General features: G+C 37.4%; 1 protein-coding gene across 4 annotated transcripts in view; it reads right to left on the bottom strand.

Annotated features, from left to right (window-relative positions):
* Positions 1 to 23,953, bottom strand: part of PDE4D (phosphodiesterase 4D) — a 1,501,314-nt gene that overhangs the window by 981,050 nt on the left and 496,311 nt on the right. For all 4 annotated transcript variants that reach the window (XM_045999295.1, XM_045999296.1, XM_045999297.1 and 1 more), the window contains one exon: positions 2,378 to 2,607. In XM_045999295.1, the coding sequence (XP_045855251.1) occupies positions 2,378 to 2,607 (230 nt within the window). The remainder of the gene's footprint in view (positions 1 to 2,377; positions 2,608 to 23,953) is intronic.

Genomic DNA, 23,953 nt, shown 5'->3' with positions numbered 1-23,953 from the left:
TACTTCTTTGTTTTCTTTTAATAACAGATGATATAAGGTTTGAATAAGAAGTCATAGTTAGCCACCAATTTTTTTGAGATACCGAAGTTAATTGAATGCATCCCAGGCTTAAATTGGTTTATTTCAATTTTAATTATAAATATAATCTCTTCTTACTCAAATGTAGAAAAAGCAAGATAATGACTCTAAGATAAACCTGTTGTGCAGAAAAGTGTTAACATCAGTCCTGTGACTATTATCTTTAAAAAAGCTTGTTTGAAAGGCTGGCCCTAGAAACTTGGATTTCAGGAAGGTGCCCACAATTCCCTGAATGGTACGAGTGATTCTCTGTGCCTAAACTGGTTCTACCAAAAAATATGGTTTGTGCTCAATGACAACCTTCCTTCTGGGAATCTGAACTTTAGTCACATAATAACTAGAGGGTGCCTAAGTGACCACCTCCCAGTAAAAATTCTGGGCACTGAGTCTATTTTTGGTTTTATGGGGTTTTTTTTTTTTTCTTTATTGTGCTAAGAAAATTTAGCATGAGATCTATCTTAGTGACAAATTTTAAAGCACACAGCACAGTATCGTTCTCTATAAGCATAACGTTGTACAGTTCATCTCTACAGCTGATTCATTTTGCATAGCTGGAACTATATACCCAATGAATAGCAATTTCCCATTTCTTCTACCCCAGCTCCTAGCAAGCCCCCTCCTACTGTATCTATGAGTTGCACTATTTTAGATTCCTCATATAAGCACTGAGTCTCTTCATGGGTTTCTCTGGTAGAAGGTTTCTCTGGTTTCACATGGGCTGTCACAACTCATTTTTAGAGGAAATTAAGTGCCTCCTGTCTGACTCCCCTGGGAATGGAGACTCTGGAAGCTTGTCTCTGGTTTCCTCTAGATTTTGCCCTATGTGCCTTTTTCTTTGCTGATTTTGCTTTGTATTCTTTTCCTGTAATAAATCTCAGCCATGAATATGACTATTTGCTGAGTCCTGGAAGCTCACCTAGAAAACCATGGAAACTAGGAGTGGTCTTGGTGACCCTTGACACCCCTGACATCTGGGAATCCTGCCCTCTACACAGATGAACAGAATTGGTATTAATCTCAATGAGAGGGGAAATCAGTTTTTTGAGATAGTATTTTTCAAAGAATGTTCAGATCAAGCTGCCATATATAATTCCCAACTGCTTTAGTGTGTTTGGTGAATAGATGTACACTCTTTTTTATATACATGATTCATCAAAAGCCAAAACCAATATGAAAAATAACTAAACAAATATTTCCTCTTTCATTGTTTCAAAGAAAGAATTTGCTATATTTTTATTTTCTTAGTAGTAATTTCTTTATACCTTTTAATAACACAGACCCTTTGAACTAGTAACAATTCAAACAACTTAATTCAGTATCTTAAAGGACAGTTATTAGCAAAATTTCTCCTGATCACAACTTTTCTAATCACTTAAGAAAATCCAGAAGTAACTTCCCTAAAGATGCCTTAAATTTGGCAGAGAATGGGGAAGAATCACACTTGCCACATAACAAATTGCTTTGTTCTTATAATCTTAGCAAACATTCTAGAGTCTTTCCAAGTATGGGCCACTTGGTTTCCTTCTTTCTTTTCTATTGAAGCTTCTTAAAAATGCAGCTGAACAAAAGAGCAAATAAGGGATGCACCCATTACCCATACTTTCTTTCACAAAGCTTTACCTAGTGACATTGCTCTTAAAGAGTAAAAACTCTATTGGTAAAGAGCAAAGAAAGAACAAAAACACAAATACTTTGTTGGATTGCATCTTGGAGACAATGACTATGTGTGATTCTTCTGTATGTATTAATGCTAAATAAAAGCACCTCATGCTGGGAACTGAAACAGTATTCTAGTAAATAACACCTCGAAGTGTCATAGGCCAAATTACGAGGTCCATTAACTGTATATTTCCTTTGATTCTAATTACAGGACAATCTATTCTTGATTCCAAATTTGTTTTGCATCAATGAACATTGCCTACTGTTTCCAGACATGTATGCCTATGTGGTAATTTGTCCATCAGTTCTCATTTGTTAATAAATTTTCATTAAATAACATATGATCAATACTAATTTTCTAAGTCCAAGTATCCTTTCCGAGATGCTTATGATCATTTACCAATACATTTTCAACTCCTCTGTGTAAAACGGTTTGACCACAACAGTTTCCCCTACAGAGAGAGAGATATTACCTGAGGAAAATTTACCCTTCTTTCTTTGGACTCTAGAAACTCCATTTTCCTCCCACTCAAGTCAAGCAATGAGCCACAAAATCTCTAGATCTAGAATCTAGAAAGACCAAAGATAACAATCATCATTCAAAATACAAAAGGGAAAAACATCGCCAAAAGGCACTCACCCACTGGAGTCTGCAGAAGTGATAGCAATCAATGGTAGAATCTTCAGGGGAAGGCTGGTCGGTCTTGGAATATTCTCTGATTCACTTTTCAAGTCTGCTTGTTCCAACTGTCTGAAGGCAAGAGGGGGAAGCTGAACATTGCGACAAGAAAGTCTCCGTACAAGATAGGGTTCCATTCCTCGGAAAGGGTCTTCCTCTTCATTACTGGAATGCAGTGTTTCCTCAGAGGCCTAAGGCAATAGTTGAAGAAAGTACAGTTCTCAGTAGAATAGCATTGATCAATATATGATAGCTCTATACTTCTGGAGAAAGAAATTAAGGGAAAAGTATATAGGAAAAATGCTAACTATGAAGCAACAACACTAACAGAACACTACTTGGTGATGAGATTAGAATAACTGAAATCTATTTATTTTTAAAATGGTAAATTTGTTCACCAATATATTTAAATATGGCTCAGTTGTTACAGTTAACTGACATCTCCAATAATTTTAGAATTTATGAGCTTTGTGCATGAATTCTATAAAATCAAGGGCAAGTCAAAATATTTTTCTACCTTTTATAAAATGACTTACAGAAAATTCATATATATATATCTTTATGTATGGCATACCTATACCTACTTGCCTATGAAGAATGAGGGAGAAAATGAGTCCCATTCTTTTTCTCCATACTTAGGACCACATTTGTAACACATTTTCATATGGTATGTGTAACTTGGATGAATATGCTTTGCAAACTTTTACAGTAAGACTTTGTAAGGGGAATTAAAAAAAAAAAAGGACATGGAAAGGAAAGCTGAGCACCCAGGAGAATTATGTTAAAATCATAGTTGAATTCTTCAAATTAGATCTTTATTATCCACATGCAGGGTAAACCAAGTCTAGAATAAAGTAGAAAATTTAATATTTTTATGTTAGTTGGAAAAAACACACGTTACAGCAACAATTATTATTTCCCAGTGGTTGGAAAGTCTACTCTAACAATGTTTATTATCTCCACATCTTCAGAATGATAGACTCACCAAATGTTACCAGGTAATATGCCACGCTTTAGTCTTTATGTTGTCTCTTAGCTATGTTCTTAAGAGTGCTGCTTTATTTCCCTGAGTTTTCTCTTTCTTTATTAGAAACATAAGAAACTGCATTTCTCATTACCTACAACGTAATAAACAATCAAAAGTAACAATTTCATTCCTTTCTGAGTTTTAGAGATAAAGAAACTAGTCCAGAGCGGCAAAGTACTTTTCCCAAAACAAGCCTGTTCGTTTTAAGTTAAAAACTGACTTTGGGGAGCCTAGCTTAGAATTTCTATTGAACTCCTTATTATACTACCATCTTTTACAAGTAAGGTTGGTTCTCCATTTGAACATTTAGGATAATAATTTTTACCTCTCAAGTTTATTGTCTGAACAGAGATATGTATTATTTAAAGCACCAATATCTGGCACAGTTTGTACTCAACAAAATGGCAGCTACTATTATTGTAATCCAGGTTAATTTCCTTTATATTTTCACAGCACAATGCTGCCTTTGATACTTCATTCATCTTTATCAATTCCACAGAGAAAATTTGTCTTTTTCTGGTTTATATCTTGAAAAATGTAAAAGGATATGCAGTGGTATCCTCTATTCAGCCTTTCATCTTATTATCCAATTTTATGGATAAATAGAATAAAATAAGGGCACAATAAATGTAAAGAACATGTCTAAGCTAAAGTCAAAGTTCATTTATTTCAAATCCTAGATATGAAGATCCAGATTCTGAAAATCTACACTCTGAGGAATCTTCTTGATTTGTAAACATTAATAATAATAGCTTCAAAAGGAGCCAATCCTGACATTTGCAACAACACGGATGGACCTTGAGAGCATTATGCTAAGTTAGATAAGTCAGAAAAAAACAAATTCTGTATGATCTCACTTATATGTAGTATCTAAGAAAGAGAGAAAAAAAAAACACCTCACCAAAAAAAGAGATCCAATTTGTGGTTACCAGAAGCAGGAGTACAGGAAGGGGAAACTGAATGAAAGTGGTAAAAGAACAAAATTCCCATTATAAGATAAATAAATACATATTAGAGATATAATGTACCACATGATAACTTCAGTTACCATTGTCGTATGATATATATGAAAATTGTTTAGAGACTAAATCCTGAGAGTTCTCACCAAGAGGAAATTTTTTTTTTCTTTTTCCATTCAGTATCTATTTGAGATTATGAATATTAACTAAACTTACTGTGGTAATTATTTCACATTTGTAAGCCAAATCACAGTGTTACACTTTAAACTTACATACTGCCCTATGTCAATTATATCTCAACAAATCTGAGAAAAATTTTAATAATGACTAATATTTGTTGAGTCCTTACTAAATGTTTAGTGCTTGTTTTTACATATACCAACTCTCAAATTCTACTGAAATCCTCTGAGTTAGGTGCTGTTACTTTTCCCATTTTTACTCATAGAGAAAGAGAAACCTATAAAACAGCATGCCTTCATCAGCCACAGGATTGGTAGGGTAACCCCTCCAGTTTGCCTAGGACTTTCTGATCTTAGCACTGAAATTTCCATGTCTGCGGAAATCGCCCAGGCCCAAACTAAGATGGCTGAATACCCTTCAGGTAAAGATCCAAAGCCAATTTTCTTTTAGTTAAAGGTGGAGCTAATAACAACTGTGTTTTACTACCTCTAACAGGTATAGTATGGTAGGGTGCAAATTACTAGAAGAGAACATGTACTAATTGACAGAAACTTAATAAGCTTCACATTTTCATTAAAATAACAACAGAACTGAAATCAGGACATAAACACCAAAAATTAATGATAATCCTTGTTGGTTAAATCAGGAGACTGAGTTTCCAGGATAATTACTTTTAAGGTATTAAGAGGTCATTGAACCTTTCTGGGCTTTAGTTCCTTTAGACATAAAATTGAGAGGTTGTTCAAAATGAACCTTAAGACCGTTTTCAGTTTTGAATACTCTGATTTTATGATAGCCAATGGTAAAATCAATGTATAGAGAGATGGAAAATACAGAAAACAAAAAGGTAATAAATGTAATATTCTTGGCCTTTAGATTGAGAAAGTGAGCCTCTGTGTGTGTGAAGTTCTATGTCTTCATCTAAGGACTTAAGTGCAAACTGAACCCACATTCTGGGGTTGCTAACAGGTCATAATTTGCCTTACACATTTCTCAAGAGCAGTTTAATAACTGAAGTATATAGATACCCTTCTTCAGTATGAATGTGGAAAAGAAGAACAAAGGATGAGTCTAGCAGAGCTGAACACTGAATGCAACTGGCCAAAGCTAATGTATTTTTATAAGTGTTGAGCTGCCCACTCTGACAATAGCATTGTTACTGCAAAAATGCTTTATATAACCCAAGCAATCTGATGAAAGACTCAATGTATGTGACATTCTCTTTCAGATAAAACCACTTCGAGAGGTAACCTCTTTTGAAAGAACCTCTATTAAAAATAAAGTGTAGTATTTTTATCTTGACAATAAAAATGACAGAACAGTATATATCTAATCCTAACATTTCCATTCAAAAAAACCAGTATGACAAATGGGTCTTTAATTTTTTTTTTTTTTTTTTTCTTCTCCCACACTTTATTGGGACAAAGGACGGGGCAGACCAACACCACAGACCGGCCACCGTGGGGTGGGGGCCGGACTTCAGCACCTGGCACAGCTCGAGCGCGCAATGAATCCAGGCAAGTGCGCGGCGCGAGTGGGGGTATCCACACGCAGGAAGGACACTGAGAACCTTCCGGTGTCGCGGAGGCCAGGTGGCAGCGGCGCGTCCACTCACAGAGGAACAGGGCAGGGGCGCGGCTTCCATCGTGCAGACGGGAAGGGAGACATTTCCTTGTGCAGGTGGGAAAGAGGAGAGAGACGCAGAGAAACTCCTCACGTTTCCAGGAGAGCGAGTTCACCTCACACGGGGCACGAGAGGGAGAGGGAGGCTGATGTCCCCCCGCAGAAATTCCAGATCAGTGTATATCAATGATATTTCAAAGATATATAGAACAACTGGTAGAAGGCAGGAGGTTAAATGGCCTTATTTTGTAAAGAAATGTAAAACTGACCACTAGGACACATGTATCTTATTGCTGGAAAATGGTATTTTTGCAAAGGTTGGAGGGATAAGATATTACTTATAATATATCTAAGCCATCATTTCTCAAAATGTGATGCCCAAACTCCCTACAGTAATCACAGATGGTGCTTGCTAAAATTCAGATTCCCAGGCCTTATTCCAGATCTGCCTAATCAGAATCTCTATAACTAGGATCTGGAAGTCTGAATAAGTCCCCGGGATGATTCCTATGCATACTAAAACTTGGGACTAGTGTTTTTGACATGTTAGGCACAGTCCAGTAAGACTGGCAAATATCCAAGTAAAAAGATCTTCATTCCAGCTTTTTTTGGTAAGATTCTATTTATTCTTTTGAGACAGAGAGATACAAAGAGAGAGAGAACATGATATAGGGGAGAGGTAGAAGGGGAGGGAGAAGCAGACTCACCACTGAGCCCGGAGCCCAATGTGTGGTTGGATCCCAGGGCCTGGAGATCATGACCTGAGCCGAAGGCAGACGCTTAACCATCTGAGCTACCCAGGCAGCCTACATTCCAGCTTATTTATAGTAATGAATAACTGGAAGTAATCTAATTGTTGTATTGAGGGATTAGCTTAATAAATTTTGATTTATCATATTATTAAATACTACGAGGTTGTTAGTGCAGAAAGATATGTGATTATGTTTATGATACAACATCAACTAAGAAAAACAGATTACAAAATGATCTTATTTTTGTAAAACTATGCTAAAACAAAGCAAAAGGAGAAATCAACATATTATAGTCACAGAAAAATTCTGGAAGGATATAGCCCAATTCTCTAAAATGGCTTTCTTTGAGTGATGGCATTGGGATAATGTTCATATTTTTATTAATAGTTTCTATATTCTCTATAAAAATGTATTACTTGGGGATTAAAAAGTACAGTGAAGTCAATAATAAAATGAAACATTCATCTTGTTATTAATGGGATTCATAAATATCACTTAATTTGCTTTAAGATATACAATATCAAAAGAGAAAAAGTACCAAAATGTTTGAATAAGTTTAATGCAAAACTGTTAACTTGTAATAAAATGAAATTCCTTTTGGCAACTAAACAATTTGTTTGGAATAGCTGACCAAAAAAACCCAAAAAAACAAGAAAACAAACCACTTTAGATAATTCTTTTCACTGCTAGGACAAATATGTCTCTGAAAGGCATAGCTAAAGAAAATAATTCCATAATAATAACACTTAAGATGAATGAGTGAGCATTAAATATGTTGTCACCATTACATTATTATTTTTTTCTTTTCAATTATTTTTAGTTTCTATGCAGGATATTTAGTTTCTTTGTTCTCCTTTTTTTTCCATTCCAAAGGGATTGCAAATCACTTTACAAGGCCCTAAGAATAGGGGCATATGCATAACTGGTGTTAAATAAATTGCCATGGTTGCTGATAATCTCATTGTTTTTCATATTTGTTTCTTATGTGGCATTGTAGGAGAGAATGTTTTTGGACACAGAGCTACATCACATTTCCAGACTCTATTGCAGGTAGTTGTAGACAGTATCAGTGCTGTTACATTACATGCAATGGATTATAAGTAAAGGAAACATATCCCACTTTCACACCTGGCCCATTAAAAACTGTGAGTGCAACCCTTCGTTCCTCTCACCCTCTGTAATCCCTTGCTTTACACTGAAGATCATGGAGACAAAAGATGAAAGGAGTCATGGTTCCAAAATCATTCTTCAGAAGAAAACCCCTTGACAATCAAAAACACTTAATTTGGGCTACATGGGCCACAAATAATTTTTCATTCTGGGAAGCCACTAAAATTCGGGGTCTCCTTATTATAGCTAGAGCTATATTACCTATAATCACATCCCTATGAGTTCAAGTTATCTTAATCATGACATCATTCTTTCTCTGAGTTAATTCCTCAATCTAAGAACTGATTAAGTATATACTAACTTCCAAGACTGTAAGGTGCTGTAAATACACATGAATAAGGCACTTCCTTTCCCTCAAATATTTCTAGTCATGTGGGGACAAAGATAAATAGCTGATAGCCAGTAGAATGAGAGTTGTTAACAGACGACTTAGGGCCCTTTGGGAGTACGGATGCAGGGTGACACTTTTGTTCGAGAAAGGGGCTGCTGTCAGAAGTGACGTGGCCAACGTAGAAAAGCTGGACTTTCTGAGGCCAGCCAAGATTTATGATTATGTCTACTTGTCCATTCAGTTCTGTTTAGTCTCACACCTGGATCCGCGGCTGTCTCTTCCATCTAAGCAATGCTCTCAGATACTACACTTCCACCGTCTCTACCTCCTCTGACACACTTCTGGTTCAAAACCACGGGAGCCTCCTGGGTGACTATGAAACCCGGCACCTGCACACAGTGGGCAGGAGGGCATGGGCGGGGCAGGCAGGCGCCCCTTCCAGGTGGTTAGGGGGCGGTCGGATGCAGCCTGGGAACTTACACAACAGGCGGATTCTGGGCGCCGCCAGCCACGCGGATCACCGCAGACACCGCCACAGTCAGAAGTTGATGCGGATGCCTCCCCTGCACTCAGTCACAGGAGCCCCGAAGTCTCCACAGCACATGGCTCCCTTGAGGCGGCGCCTGGAAACCAGCTCCTGCCGCGGAAATGGTGCGAGGAAGGGACATTCCAAGGACAGGGCGTGGTGGAGGAACCTCTGAGTGCCCGGATGCAGCTGGGGGGTCAGCCAGAGGCCATGACCTCTCAGTGACCTCCTCAAACAGGACACCGCTGTGGGGGCTCTTACAACTCAGTGCCTCCCCTTCTACAATGAACCCAGAGGAGTCAGCAAGGCTTTCCCCTATCAGGGAGGCAGCTCATTTGGGGGCTGCCGGGTGCGCTGGAGGCAGGTACCACAGCAGCAATATAGGGGAATGCCAGGGAAGGCCGGCATCAAGATAATGGTTCCCAAAACAAGTTAAGTTTTTCTGCCCCAAGTCCCACGATCCAAACCACTGATTTACTAAGCCCCCAGACTGGGGTGTCCTCATGCGATTTAATAAAGATGATACATTTTAGCAGATTCATCAGATATAAACATAACATTGTTTGGATAATGGCACAGGTGCCTCCTTGGGAGGCAGTAATAATGTCCATTCTATTTCAGAAGACAAGCTTTTTCATTACAGAGAGTTAAGTGTTCAGTAAAAACAGACTTTGCAAACCATCACTTTATGCTTGTGGGGGAATAATAAAAGAAGTTAATAAAAACTTCTGTGTGTCCTATAACATCTTCCAGGCCAATGGAGGGAACAAAGATGGTGGCCAAAGGATCATACTGGTGGAAAACAGAATATTCCTGGAGGAAACAGAGGTTGGTAATTTTTGTTACTATGGAGTGGATTCTCTTCTGTGACCAAGGAAAATCCAGGATGCGCAGCCTAGCCACTAAGGTAGAAGTCACAAAGTTTGTGCTATACACCCGCTGGATCCCATTGGGGGCTATCCAAAAATACCTGGACTGTATGACCAGTCAGTGTCAAACCCATTAGTGCCAAACCAGTCACTATGCTTTAATATAACAGTGACTATGCAACTTTGGTAATATCCATCCCATGTCCCTGGTACAATTGGGTTTGTTCTGTTTAGAGTGATATTTCTCTTCCCAGTATAGGGGGTGCCTGAGTGCCCAAATGAACCCATCCCAAATTTGAGCACAGCTATCCATGACTTTTGGGTTTTTTTTAAAGATTTATTTATTTGAGAGAGAGAGAGGTGGGGGAGGGGCATGGGATAAGGGGAGAGAAACTTAAACAGACACTGAATGCTGCGCCCAACACAGGGCTCAATCCCACAACCCTAAGATCATGACCTGAGCCAAAACCAAGAGTCAGCCATTAAACTGATTACATCACCCAAAAGCCCCTAGCCATCCATTGCTTTGATGACGGTTTTTTTAGGCCCTTCTGGTCAACACTTTGATGGGCTGCCTGTGCAGTTGGAATGTTTAAAAAAAAAAAAAAAAAAAAAAAAAAACCACCCAGGCCCAGTTTTTAATAGTGTGTTTCACAGCCCATTTCTGGATCAGTATTAGTAATATCAGAAGAATTAAGAGTAAGAGTACTAGGTCATTATTCCTTAGTATACTGCTTTAAGGCCTTCCAATCCCCTTTCTGGAGTGGTGATACCTACCATAGTAATTCAGACAAGCTAGAGAGTGGCAGCTGCCCAGTTACCCAAAAGTTAGACTGATTCTATTGTCAAGCATATCAGTGGGCCCACTGTAGAAAGATATTTCCATCAAAGTGCCCATCTGTGACCAGACACCAGAACAGTAGAAGTCCAAGGTTGAAAAGACAGATATTTACTAAGAAATTGTATGGGAAAATATCCACCTTGTAAAAGAATTACACCTGTGCCTTGATCATTAGGTGTTAACGTGGCTACAGCTTCAAGAGTTTGAACTGGTTGTGTTTACCAGCATTGCCAGATGAGAAGAGATGGACTAGAAGCAGGATGTACCAATGCAGGATTTCCACCATTTTCTTTCTTTCAGCAGTATGTGTTTCATTCCAATTTAGTGTGTTTCAAGAGTTTCACCTTGCAGCAGGATAATAGGATCTCAGTTGAGCTTAAGTAGTTCCTCCTCACCCAAAGGTACAAAGTAACTCACTCATCCTGGTAGGACATCCCATTACAAATTCCAATAGAATACATCTTTCCCAAGTGTGATGGGGCTTGCTGTCCTCAGCAACATAGCAAATTGACCCTTGGGGAGAGTCAGGGTAATGATTATCTCCCACAACATCTGTAGCATTAGGTGTCTCCATAAGAGTCCGCAGTCATGCAGACAGGGTAATAGACCATGTAGTTGATCATTCAAATGTTTTAAAGCCTGGGACAGTACTTTAATCCACCCAGCCAAAGTGGTTTTCCCTGTTAGTAATTTAATTTCTGCTTTAGTACTCCATTATTCCTTTCTACCAACTCTGCTACTTGGGGGTTGAGCCTCCATTCAATATCACATTCCACATCATGACCTTGGAAATATGACTCCTGATCACTATTTGGTGAGGGTATCCACTGAGTTTCTCTAATCCCCTAATAGTGGCAACCTGGTTTGCACAGCAATGCGGGAAATCTTGGATTAGGCTAAACACAGTGTCCTCACAAACCAAGGCATATTTAGAACCTTCACTTGGAGGAAGGAGCAAATATAATCAATTTTCCAACCCTCATTGAATGGGAACTTCTATGGATGGCTCCAGACTCTTTTGGCAATTGCCTTAGGCATTATTCAGAACATATAGGATGTGCTGTTACTGCGTTAACCAAGTTGCTACATTTATTGCCATGACAGTAGGCAATCCCACTGGATGCTACAGTGGCTGCTCTTTCTCTGAGGCAATCTGCTGTATCTACTAAAGGGTCAGTTGCTAAAGTTCATACCCTAAGCTAGGGCATCAGTTTCCTGATTGCCAGGGGCTATCATTTCCTTGAGCCATAAGGTAATGACCATGAAGACTACCTTAGGCTCCTGTAGAAGAGCCCAAATGTCTTCTACCTAGCCTGGTCCTACAAGGACTTACTCATGATAACCCACTTCTGGGCTTCCCATTGTCCATGCCATAGGGTTAATCCCTTTATAATAATCCAACTGTTTGCGCAAAGGGTTAATGGCCAGTGAACATGAGTGATAACCAGCCAAACTGCTATTCCTTTAGCCCACTGGCTACTGGGCTTGTGTCTGTTTCCACCCAGATGGTGTCAGTGTTGGGCTGAAGAGTGACTGCAGTCCATGTGGGTGGGTTGTCCATCGGTATACCAGGCATTAGCAGGAACTTTCCCCACTCCCTCTTTATAGAACACCACAAGAATAGGGGTGGAGGCATCTGGAGGATCTACATACTCCACTGGGCCTAGCAGCAGCCATATTTCTAGACAGTGGGTTAGCAGACTGGGTATTCCCAGGCATATTTGCAAGGGGTGGGACATACTCTCCACTCACCCCTTGAGATGAAGGGGAGTTCTTACCATGATAGGCTTTTCCTTCATAAGAGGCTCAACCTGGAGGAGTACTTTGTATGCTCCTAGGAGCTGTTGCTCTATGGAGGTCTAGCTGGTTTCTGTTCCCTTCAGAACTGGGACCAAAATCCTAGGGTCACTCTCTCCTCCTGTTATCTCTGCCATAACACCCAACCCATACCTTCTGGAGTCACAGACATCTAATTCAAATGGTGGCCATGCTTGAGAGATGGCCCAGAGCTTTAATCTCTTTAATCATTAATACTTCTGTCTTCTCAAAGGCAGCTTGGTGCTCTGATCCCCAGTCTCATAGGTGCTCTTTCTTTACCACACTGTTTAAAGAACAGAAGCACTGTGCCAGGTGGGAAATCAAAGTCTTCCCAAACCCCAAAATCCATACAAAACCTTACACCTTTTTCAGGTTCTTAGGAATAGAATAGGCTCATATCTTATTAATCACAGCCTCTGGGACAATGAGGGACTTATCCCACAATACAGTTCTGAAAAACTTGATAGCAGTTCCTGAACCTTAAATTTTCTGTGGGTTCATCATTCACCAGTCATTCTCTCCTTGAAGATGTTCCAGCAAAATCTGTAGAATGTCCTACAGCAGAGGCAAGTTTTCGCATCTTAACATGATGTCATCATCCATGTAATGGATGCATTTTACTAATCCACAGAAGGAGAACAGGGCAGATCTCCAGCAACATCCCAGGACATATTGTGGGACCATGCAGATAGATTTGGAAAAGCACTTGAAAAGTCCACTGTTGCCCCTTCCATATGGAGGAAAAATGATTTTGTGACTCAATAGCCAGGGTTATACTGAAAAAAGCATTTCCTCAGTCCATTACAGCATGATACACTCCCAGGACTGTAGTCCAGGTATCTAACTAAGATAAATGCAATGTTGGGCACAACACTACCTTGTCCAATTCTCAGTAGTTCACAAACATCTGCCATGACCCATTTGGTTTTTTGTTTGTTTTGTCTGTTTTTTGTTTTTGTTTTTGTTTTTGTTTTTTACTATCCATACTGGAGTTCTGAAAGCACTATGGGCAAAGAGTACAACCCTTCTTCAATGTAGCCCTTGGATAGTTTGTCCTATGCCCCTACCTCTTAGTGTCCAATCAGGCTGTGTCATAAGCACTCAGACCTTAATTCTCAGCAGCTTGTGCCCCATCTCAGCTTTGCAAAATGGTACCTTAAGGCCTCCATCTTATCAACATGCTTTTCCACTTTGTCTGCCTGTCCCGAAGTGGCAGAGTAGTGGACACCTGCATATACTTCTTTAACCTCATCTCTTCTGCCAAATTTTAACTTGAGCTTTGACCTCTAATTGGAATCAGTGGGCAGCCAGCCTAATTACCCACTGCAGAGCTCAGCTTATTGTGGCAGCCAATCATTTCCATTCTCTGCCACAGTGTGCTATGTGTGGGTCCTCAAACAAATGTGCCAAACCATACAGCTTTTTCAGGGTGTTCCCATATTTATGCGGCAGTCCACAAGCATCTAAATATGGGCCACTTCTCCCCACACAGAGATGGATAACCAATGCAAAATTTCCCCTAAAGACACCTTTGTCCCAAGACCCATTTCTTCAGGTCTCCTGGCTGCCTTTCCCATTGTTGGTTCAAAACCACAGGAGCTTCCTGATTGAAATCTGAAACTATCCCCTGTACACAGAGGTCAAGGAAAGACCAAAGAAAGAGGCTACTCCAGATTGGTAGGTGGCAAGTTTAATAAGCAAGGGAATTTACACACAAGGCTTGTCTTGGGCAGCTGAAAAAAGAAAAGACCTCTTCACCTAGCCATAAGAATCTTTAAAAGTCTGTGAAGAGGTCTTAGCTGGGTTCACTCAAATATAATGTACTGATGGTCTCAACAACACACTGCTCCCTCAGTGCTTCATCCTTGAGAATAGCTTCCACTGTGGGGATAGTGGGCAGAACATACAATCCAAGGACAGGGAGTGGAAGAGGAGCCTCCAGTTGCCTGGGTCCAGCTTGCGGGTCAACTGGTGGTCATGTTCTTTCAATGACCTCCTCCTCAACATGTTGAAAATATTATCCAAGACAATGAAAACAAATAACTGCTGCCTTTTAATTTATGGCCTTAAGTCAGCCTTCAGCCTGCCAACTCTAGTGAGATGATTTGTTTATGTGTCTATTCCCATCCTTAGCTTGGACACCTCTGGAAGGAAAAGAATGTACTATAACAACTTTTTTGCCTCCAGCACTCAGCCAGTGCCTGGGACAAAACATGTGAAATAAACCTTGTTGAAGGAATCGGTGAAAGGAACAGAAACACCTGACTCTATTCCTTCAACTGTAAGAAAGTAGGAACTGGGAAAATAGAATTAGACATTGGTATTACTAGTGTTGTGTTTGTAGCTATTGATATAAGTTAGATTAACAAAATGCAAAGTCCTTTTCACAATGTAAGAAACATATTCACGTGTTGTAAGCTTTTGAACATAGACATTTTTGAATACCATTATTCTGTCTATGACAGATATATTCTCTTGTCCTTCCTTTTTGGCCAAATCCTGAATTATGAAGTGAGATTCAGGAATGGCTGTGCTGGTTGGGGTTTCTCCTTTTCCTTCTTCTCCCTTCTAATGAAGTCATTCATCATCCCCATTTCGTTAATTCAAGGACTCCCAAACTTTGTGATTTTTGCTGAAACAGAAATTTGACATCAATTTTACATTCATCTTTCAGTGGCACTTTATATCACTCCTTAATCTGGCTGCTTTGTCTTTCCTGTGTTTCTACCACCTTGGTCCTCCTGGGACTACTATACTTCCCCTGCTCCAGCTATGTGGTTCAGCTAGGGTTACCAATCTAAATCCCTCCACCCCATAGCTATAACGATGCTCCAACAATGGAGAAAAAATCCTTTTGAAGATGTGTATACTGCTGACTTGGGGACATGTAAACCCACTCCTAACCATTGACGTTGAAAGGCAAGATGAACTGTGGAAGAACCTGTGTCATGTCCCTAAAGTCAGAAGAAACTGGACTGTGGTAGGAAGGAATGAAGCTGAGCCTCAGGGGAGCAAGATTAACAAGATACATTTATGTTATTTAAGATACATATATATGATTTATGTAAGCTAAGGACCCACCCTGTCTATCCTTCCCCTTTATCAAAGTCACATGATCCTTTTATTTGTTTGTTTAAGCTAATTTGAATTGGATTTCCATCATTTTCAGCAGAAATATTCTTTACTGGTATAGTCCTGAGTATAATGCTTACAATATCCCTTTAAATTCTCAAAACAACAACAACTGTATATATATATATGTTAGCTTTGTGGTTCCAGGACAAAAAGGAGTTTCTTTTAAAATTCCAAGATTTTAATCACCTAAATTGTTTTTGTCTACCCCCACATTTGAAACTTCTTTCAAATACATATTCATTATGATAAGTATTTTCACCTAAGTTTTTAAGTAAGTATTAAAGATTTCAGGCCCTCAGTGCTTCCAGAGTACCTGTGTTATGCGGAGCACTGTAGAAGTGAGCATGCTAAATAGTTCCACAGGTTTCAGGGAAAAGAACAGACTAAGCTGAAGATAGATTTGTATCACTTCCAATGTTACATTCCTTTCTCCTGTGTAATTAGTTTCCTCCAAAATTAAGTTCTGAAAAAGTAGTTTCCCTGTGTCTGAGTTTGCAGTATAAACAAGACAATTTTTTGAAAACTGAGCCAACACTTTAAGGACTAGGATACAACTTAATAGGTTACTATGACAATAAATTGAAGATCATACCATTCAAAAGCATTCTATAACAACAGTAGACATTTTCTGTATGTATTATACTGCGATGTCTCTGTGAAATTGTTCATGATATATAAAGCAATAATTGAAAATCTGCCTTAAGATTCCCTAAGCCTTCTGCTAAATATTTTCCCCGTTATCTCATTACTCATTATATGTATTTTATCTTAAAATCTAATGCTAAGGTTATCCAAATAATCTTATAAGAAACTCAGAAGTCAAGGCAATAAAGATAAATACCTAAGGTCTTTCAGTTTTAAAAAGGGCAGGCATTGGGGCGTCTGGGTGGCTCAGTGGGTTAAAGCCTCTGCCTTCGGCTCAGGTCGTGATCCCAGGGTCCTGGGCTCGAGCCCCGCATCAGGCTCTCTGCTCAGCAGGGAGCCTGCTTCCTTCTCTCTCTCTCTGCCTGCCTCTCTGCCTACTTGTGATCTCTGTCTGTCAAATAAATAAATAAAATCTTAAAAAAAAAAAAAAAGGGCAGGCATTGCACTGAATTAACACAATCTGTTTTCAAATGGTTATTTGTATACTGATATAATGAGTTGCAAAATGAGTTGCATATGAAAATGAAAATCTCCACCTCAGGTTAACACAAAGATAGCAGATAGCTCTCAAACATCTATAGAACATAATCCAAATAGAGTCTGTGATTTCAAATGGATTAGAGGAGACAGAAATTACCGAAGCTTTTGTAAAGCCATCCTCTATAATTCATTCATCAAAACTTCCAAAAAGTTACTAGAAGGAATAGAAAACTTCTCATTCAGCAATATTCTACTGTATATTCTCATCAAAAAGAAAGTCGAAACTATGGGATTCAATCAAATTTCTGTAAATAGCATTGTACCTTTCCTGGATGACCTTGGAAAATGAAGCAGATTCTATTTTGTTAGCAGAGGAAGCAAAGAAAATTTAAGGAAAAGTGTGACCTCTATTAATTATTTACTTCACAGTGATATACAGTAACAGAATCACAGGTACAAAAAAGAAACTAACAATTTTTTTTGGACCCATGAAATTCATCTTCCTAGAACAATGGGTTAAAACTCACCTGGCTTATTATCTAGTGTTTTAAAAAATCTCTTACGTGAGTAATCAGGTGTCAAACCACAAGATTAAGAGGCACACAAAGATCTACTGTCTTCACCTTCAAATTTTATTTAAATACCAATATCAGCCATATCAATCAGAAATCTATAAACATGAAAGCACTAAAATGATCGCTTAAGATAAAGTGTTTTTATAATAATAAATTAGGCCTGTAATTCTATAATAAACTAACAGAGATTGAGGTGTAGAGAGGACAGAAGAGACAAAGTAATGCTAAATTCCCTCTTCAAATGGAAGGAGCCAGGAATTATACTTTCAGTCTTCGCTTTCATGCTTAGGTAACTAGAAAATATTTCATTGATCTATAGATCAAAGTAACATTTATGTTGTCTATATTCAACATTATAATTAATGGTGAAACATAACATTTATTCTTATTAAAATAAAAAAACACAAGAATGCTCCCAGCCACACCTTTTACTTAACATTATTAATAATATTTACTATATTACATGTTCTGTATAAGTACTCGCTTGATCTTTGAGCACTGAATAATGTACAGAATTTCTGAATTACTGTAATGTACACCTGAGACTAATATAACATTATATGTTAATTATACTGGAATGAATAATGAAGAATGAATGAATAAATAAATAAAACTTCATCTAAAAAAAAAAACCTTACATGAAGGACTATTATTATTCCTATTTTACAGACTGGGAAAATGAGGCTTAGGGAGGTTAGTTTGCCACTTAACTTCCACTTTAGGGAGGATTAAGAGAAACTATTAGTAGGCAGTAAAGCCAGGTTTTCAGACTAGGTTTAACTTACACTAATGCTCACCATTTTAATACAAATATAGCATTGCCCCAACTCCTCAAGTACTTCAGGCCCATCAGGGATATGGAAATAGAAATAAAAGTCACAAAACTATAGTAAAGATGAAGAAATTATTGTCATTATTTGACTAAAACCTGGTTTAATGTAGAAAACCCAAAAAATCAATTGAAAAATACTTGAAGAAAGAAGAGTTGGGTGAATTTCTCCAGTTATAAAATAGAATATGGAAAAGACTTTTCTTTATGAAATTAAAGAGCTGTTCTTAAAACTACAATAGAAAAATACCTTATTTACCTTTCTAATTAAAAAAAAAAAAAAGCTTAAAGGGGCTCCTGGGTGGCTCAGTGGGTTGAGCCTCTGCCTTCGGCTAGGGTCATGATCTCAGGGTCCTGGGTTTGGGCCCCGCATCAGCCTCTCTGCTAGGCGGGCAGCCTGCTTCCCCCTCTCTCTCTGCCTGTCTCTCTGCCTACTTGTGATCTCTCTCTCTCTGACAAATAAATAAAAATATTTTTTTTAAAAAATCTTAAAAAGAAATAGTTAAAAACTATATTTAGAGATGTACATGAATTTCTTAAGACTGATGTAATCAAGCCTGATATTCCTTGCAATTATTTTCTAGGTTTAATGTCATTGCAAAAAAGCAAAAACAAACAAAAAACCTTTTTTTTTTTTTTAACTGTTAGCGAGGTCTTTAAAAGAAAAGAAGAAGTGAGAATAAAAATATTTTTAGAATAAAAAATAATGTGAGGATAATCTTGCCCTACTACATTTAAAATTATACTATGATACTACAATCACAAAAACAGTTTGGCACTTGGAAATAATTGACAGAAATATCAGTGAAACAATACAGAATTTCCTTTAATCTTTTTTATGTAAGAATTTAAGGTGTGTTGGGGAGCCTGGGTGACTGAGTGGGTTAGGCCTCTGCCCTTGGCTCAGGTCATGATCTCAGGGTCCTGGGATCAAGCCCCGCATCGGGCTCGCTACTCAGCAGGGAGCCTGCTTCCACTCCTCTCTGCCTGCCTCTCTGCCTACTTGTGATCTCTCTCTCTGTCAAATAAATAAATAAAATCTTTAAAAAAAAAAGAATTTAAGATGTGTTAACATGCATTAATGGTAATATTACCAACTAATGGGGAAGGAGCAGTGTTGTACAGGTGTTGAGGAAAGTGGTTGTATTCACCATGCGGGGTGGAACAGGAAGTTCCAGACCTCATTCTCCTACTGAGACACAAACTTAACAAAAATATAAAGTCTGAAGAATATTTATGAGAACTCCAGGAAGCAGTTAATAAGTTGCAGTACTCCAAGAAAGTTCAAAGCCAAGAATAGTCACATTGAAATGGGTAAGAAAAGCCATTTTACCTTAACCATGATAACTTTTTCCCAAGACAACATAGTCTGGTGCAAAGGGAAAAAAAGCCCAACTTGTGGGTTTTCTTTTGGAAAGGAAAAAAGAAGACTTCACTGTACATCCAGTGTTCAACCCTTTGTGGAGCAGCCCAAAGGACTTGTTTCTGTCTCACCTAACTTGGAGCACTGATAGGGAATCAGACTATTGTAGTAGATGTGTGGGAGCCACCAAACACAGAAGAGAGCTAGCAGTGCTAGAGAGCTTTCAAGGTACTGCGGACAGACACCAGAGGGGGCAAGAAAGTATAAACTCCTGAAAAAGAAACTGACAAATTTCACTAATTGAGAAATTATGTGCACAGATTCGGAGACTGCATTTCCAGAAAAGGCTTGAGAAGCCTCCAGAATATCCAACCATGTTTGTAGCTGTTCTGTAGGAAGCCAGTCTGTAAAGACTGGGAAAGATTATGGTTTTTTCAAATACACAAAGCACGTATTGCATGGAGCACTCGGTGTGGTACATAAATAATGAATTTTGGAACACTGAAAAAATAATATGAAATTTTAAAAAATGCAAAAGTCATATCAAAATAATAATAAAAATAATGCACATGAAAACATAAGGAAACATGGCCCATTCAAAGAAAAAAATAAATTTCCAGAAATTGACCCTAAGGGAAAAAAAATTTATGAAATGCCTGAAAAAAAATCAAAAGTATTGTCTCAAAGGAGCTCAATGTTCTATAAGAGAACACAGATAGACAAAAATGAAATAAAGAAAATTACGCATGAACAAAATGAGAATATCAACAAAGAGGAACTATAAAAGAATTAGACGATATTTCTGGACTTGAAGAATAGGGTAACTATTGAAAAATTCACTAGAGGAAATCAATAGCAGACTAAAGCAGAAGAAAAAAATCAATGAACCTAAAGACAGGTCATTTGAAATTATAAACAAAAAAATTAGAAGAAGAAAAAGAAAAAAGAATTTTAAGAGTGAGAAATTCTAAGGGACTTATATATGCATTATGGGAGTCCCAGAAAGAAGAAAGAGAAAAAGGGGAGAAAGTATATTTGAAGAAATAATGTCTGAAAATTTCTCAATACCAAGGAAGGAAACAAACATCCAAATTCAAGAACAAAAAGGACTCTGAGATGAACTTAAAAAAGTCTCCACTAAGACACATTAAATAGTCAGAAGTCAAAGAGAAAAATCTAGGAAGCAACAAGAGAAAAGTGACTCATCACATAAAAAAGAGCCCCTATGAGATTGTCAGTGAATTCTCAGGAGAAATATTACACCCAGAAGAGAGTAGAATATGATATATTCAAAATGCTGAAAGAAAAACACTGCCAACCAAGAATATGATAGCTGGCAAAATTGTTCTTTGAAATGAAGGAGCTATAAAGAATTTCCCAGATAAATAAAATCTGGTGGGGATGGGGGGTGGGACAGTTCAACAACACTGGATCTGCCTTACAAGAATTGTTAAAGGGAGTCCTTCAAGTTGAAACAAGAAGACCTAGATAGCAACACAAAGTTATATGAAGATATAAAACTCTCTTGTAAAATATTTAAGTGAAGGTAAATATCTAGACAAATACAGAATTCTGTGGTGCAAAAATCATTTTAAATTCTAGTGTATAATTTAAAATATAAAAGCATAAAAAACTCTAAAACTATGTTATTGGAGACAAAGCATAAAAAGTTATAATCTGTAAAATTGATAAAGAGAGAGGGAATGAAAGGAGTAACATTTTTGTATATGATGGAAATTATCAGTTTAAAATAGATTGCTCTAACTATAAACCATCTTAAGTAATCTTTATGGCAACTACAAAAAAAAAGGACCTACAGAAGATGCAAAATGAAAATGAGAATTTCTAAATATTATATTTGATAAGGAGTAAATATCCAAATTATATAAATATCTAAAGCTCAATAACAAAAGTCAAATAACTCACACTAAAAATGAACAAAGAACTTTAATAAAGGTTTATCCAAAGATGATATACAAATGAATACTAAGCCTATGAAATGATGTTCAACATCACTAATCATTAGAAAAATGCAAACCAAAGCCACAGTGAGACATAACACACTTATTAGGATAACTACCACCACCACCAACAACAACAAAAAATAACCTATTTTTAGCACTTCTGCATTGTTGGTGGGACAGTAAAATGGTGTAACTATTTTAGAAAATGAAATGGAAGTTCCACAAAACATTAAAAAAGAACTATCATATAATCTAACAATCCAACTTCAGGGAATATAACCAAAAGAACTGGAAACAAGATCTCAAGAAGATATTTTATACTAATATTCACAGTAGCCCTATTTGTAATAGCCAAGAGGTCAAATGTCCATCAACAGATGAATGTACAAAGAAAATGTGATTGATACACACACACACACACACACACACACAGAGTGTGTGTCACCTGTCACATACTATAACACAGGTGAACCTTGAGGACATTACACTAAGTGAAATAATTTAGTCATAAAAATCTCAAATACTAAATGATTCTACTTGTATGATGTATCTTCAGTAGTCAAACTCTTAGAGAGTAAAATGGTGGCTTCCAGGAGTTGGGGGGAAAAGGGAAGGGGATTTGCTCCACCTGGATATAGTTTCAGTTTTGCAACATAAAAATGGTCTAGAAAGCTGTTGCCCAATAGTGTGTACATAGTTAACTTAAAAATTATCATTAAGTTTTGTAAAGTGTTTTTTTTTAAAAAGTAAGCCACAAAAATAAAATATAAGCAAACATTTAATTATTCTTGGGATGGGAATGTGTTTATAAGCACAATAACAGTGGAAGAAATGACAAATGAAGTAAATTTTAAAATATTAAAAACTGCCTCAAGTAAATGATAAATAGCAAATACTAGCAATAGGTATGCCAAATGGTTAATATTCTTAATATGTAAAATCTTTACAAATTAGTAAAGAAAACACTCTTCTCTCAATGGAAAAATTAGCTCAGAACATTAACAACAATTCACAGGAAAAAAAATGAGTCATCTTTCTAATAATATTGACTGGCTACGTTGACAACTTTTTTTTTTTTTCAAGATTTTACTTATTTATTTGAGAGAGAGAGAGACAACATGAGCACAAGTCCAGGGAGGCAGAGGGAGAAGCAGACCCCCTCTGAGCAGGAAGCCTAATGTGGGGCTTGATCCCAGGTCCCTGGGATCATGACCTGAGCCAAAGGCAGATGCTAAACCAGGCACCTCTGTTGACAACTTTTTTACTGATAATAAAACTATGATAATCAAGAGCATGTACAATTAGAGGGGAAAAATATGACAGAAACTTTCTAAAAAGTCAGTTTGAAGTGTGTGTTAAAAGCATTAAAAGCCATTCATGCCCTTTAACCTCATTTTACCACTTCTTTGGAAATTAATTTTAGAAGGTTGTTAACAATGCAGCTCCAAGTTTTGAATAAGGATATTATTTGTAACATGATTAAGTGTAAATACTTTGAGACAACCAAAAATTCCCCAGCTATAAAGAAATTACCTTACAGACACATCTATATAATATTAAGTAGTTACTAAAAAGAATTTATTGGAGAAATTTAGATAGCATTCTGTCAAATGAAAAAAGTTGGAGCCAATACGATAGATCATGCATTGTTCTCAAAACTGGTATTTCTCCTTTGTTCTCTCTCACACCCAAACTAAGAGACTAGAAGGAAATACATCATAATGATTATCTTAGGTTGTTTCCTTAGGGTTGTCTAAAGCACCCACATTCAAAACCAATTACACATAACAGAATTTTTAAAACCAAAGAACCAACTAGCAAACATTACTGCATTCTTTGTCAAAAGATGCGACTATTTCCCTGATTTTCCATCCCCACACATTTTGTCTCCTGTCATTGTCACTCTACTCCTCTTCTCCCTCTACCTGTAATACTGGCAAGAAACATGGAGGTGAATAAGATGGAAAAGTTTCAAAGAGACAAGGAAGGAAGAAGAAGAGGCACAAAGAAGAGTAAGAATTTAAGAAATATAAGGGGGCAAGGGAAGGTTGAGACTATGGAAAAAAAAGAATTAGATGTGATAAAACAACAATCAAAGCAGTGAAAGTAGTTATGGTTAGTATCTCATGTCTGTAGTAAATGAAAATATGAGGGAAAAGCTACATTTCAAAATACATTCATGCCCCTCCCAATAATGAAAAGTCAGTCATTTATCAAGCCTTTATATCTAACTACTAATTATAGAAAGTTAAAGAGACAGGTTCATATGTTGAACAACACCATAGGAAAGCAATCAACAAAATCCAGTCTGTGAGAAACTCTTTAACATATATGACCCAGCTTCTTCAACAAAGAACTGCAAAGAGAAAGAGAGAAATTTATAGTCGAAAAGAGAATTAAGATATAATAACTTTGATCTATTAATCTTGTTTAGAACTCATGTTAAACAA

This window comes from Meles meles, chromosome 3 (assembly GCF_922984935.1).
Source record: "Meles meles chromosome 3, mMelMel3.1 paternal haplotype, whole genome shotgun sequence".
NCBI classification, from domain to species: Eukaryota; Metazoa; Chordata; class Mammalia; order Carnivora; family Mustelidae; genus Meles; species Meles meles.
The sequence above is the reverse complement of the archived record's forward strand: the minus strand, read 5'-3'. Positions and strand labels throughout refer to the sequence as shown.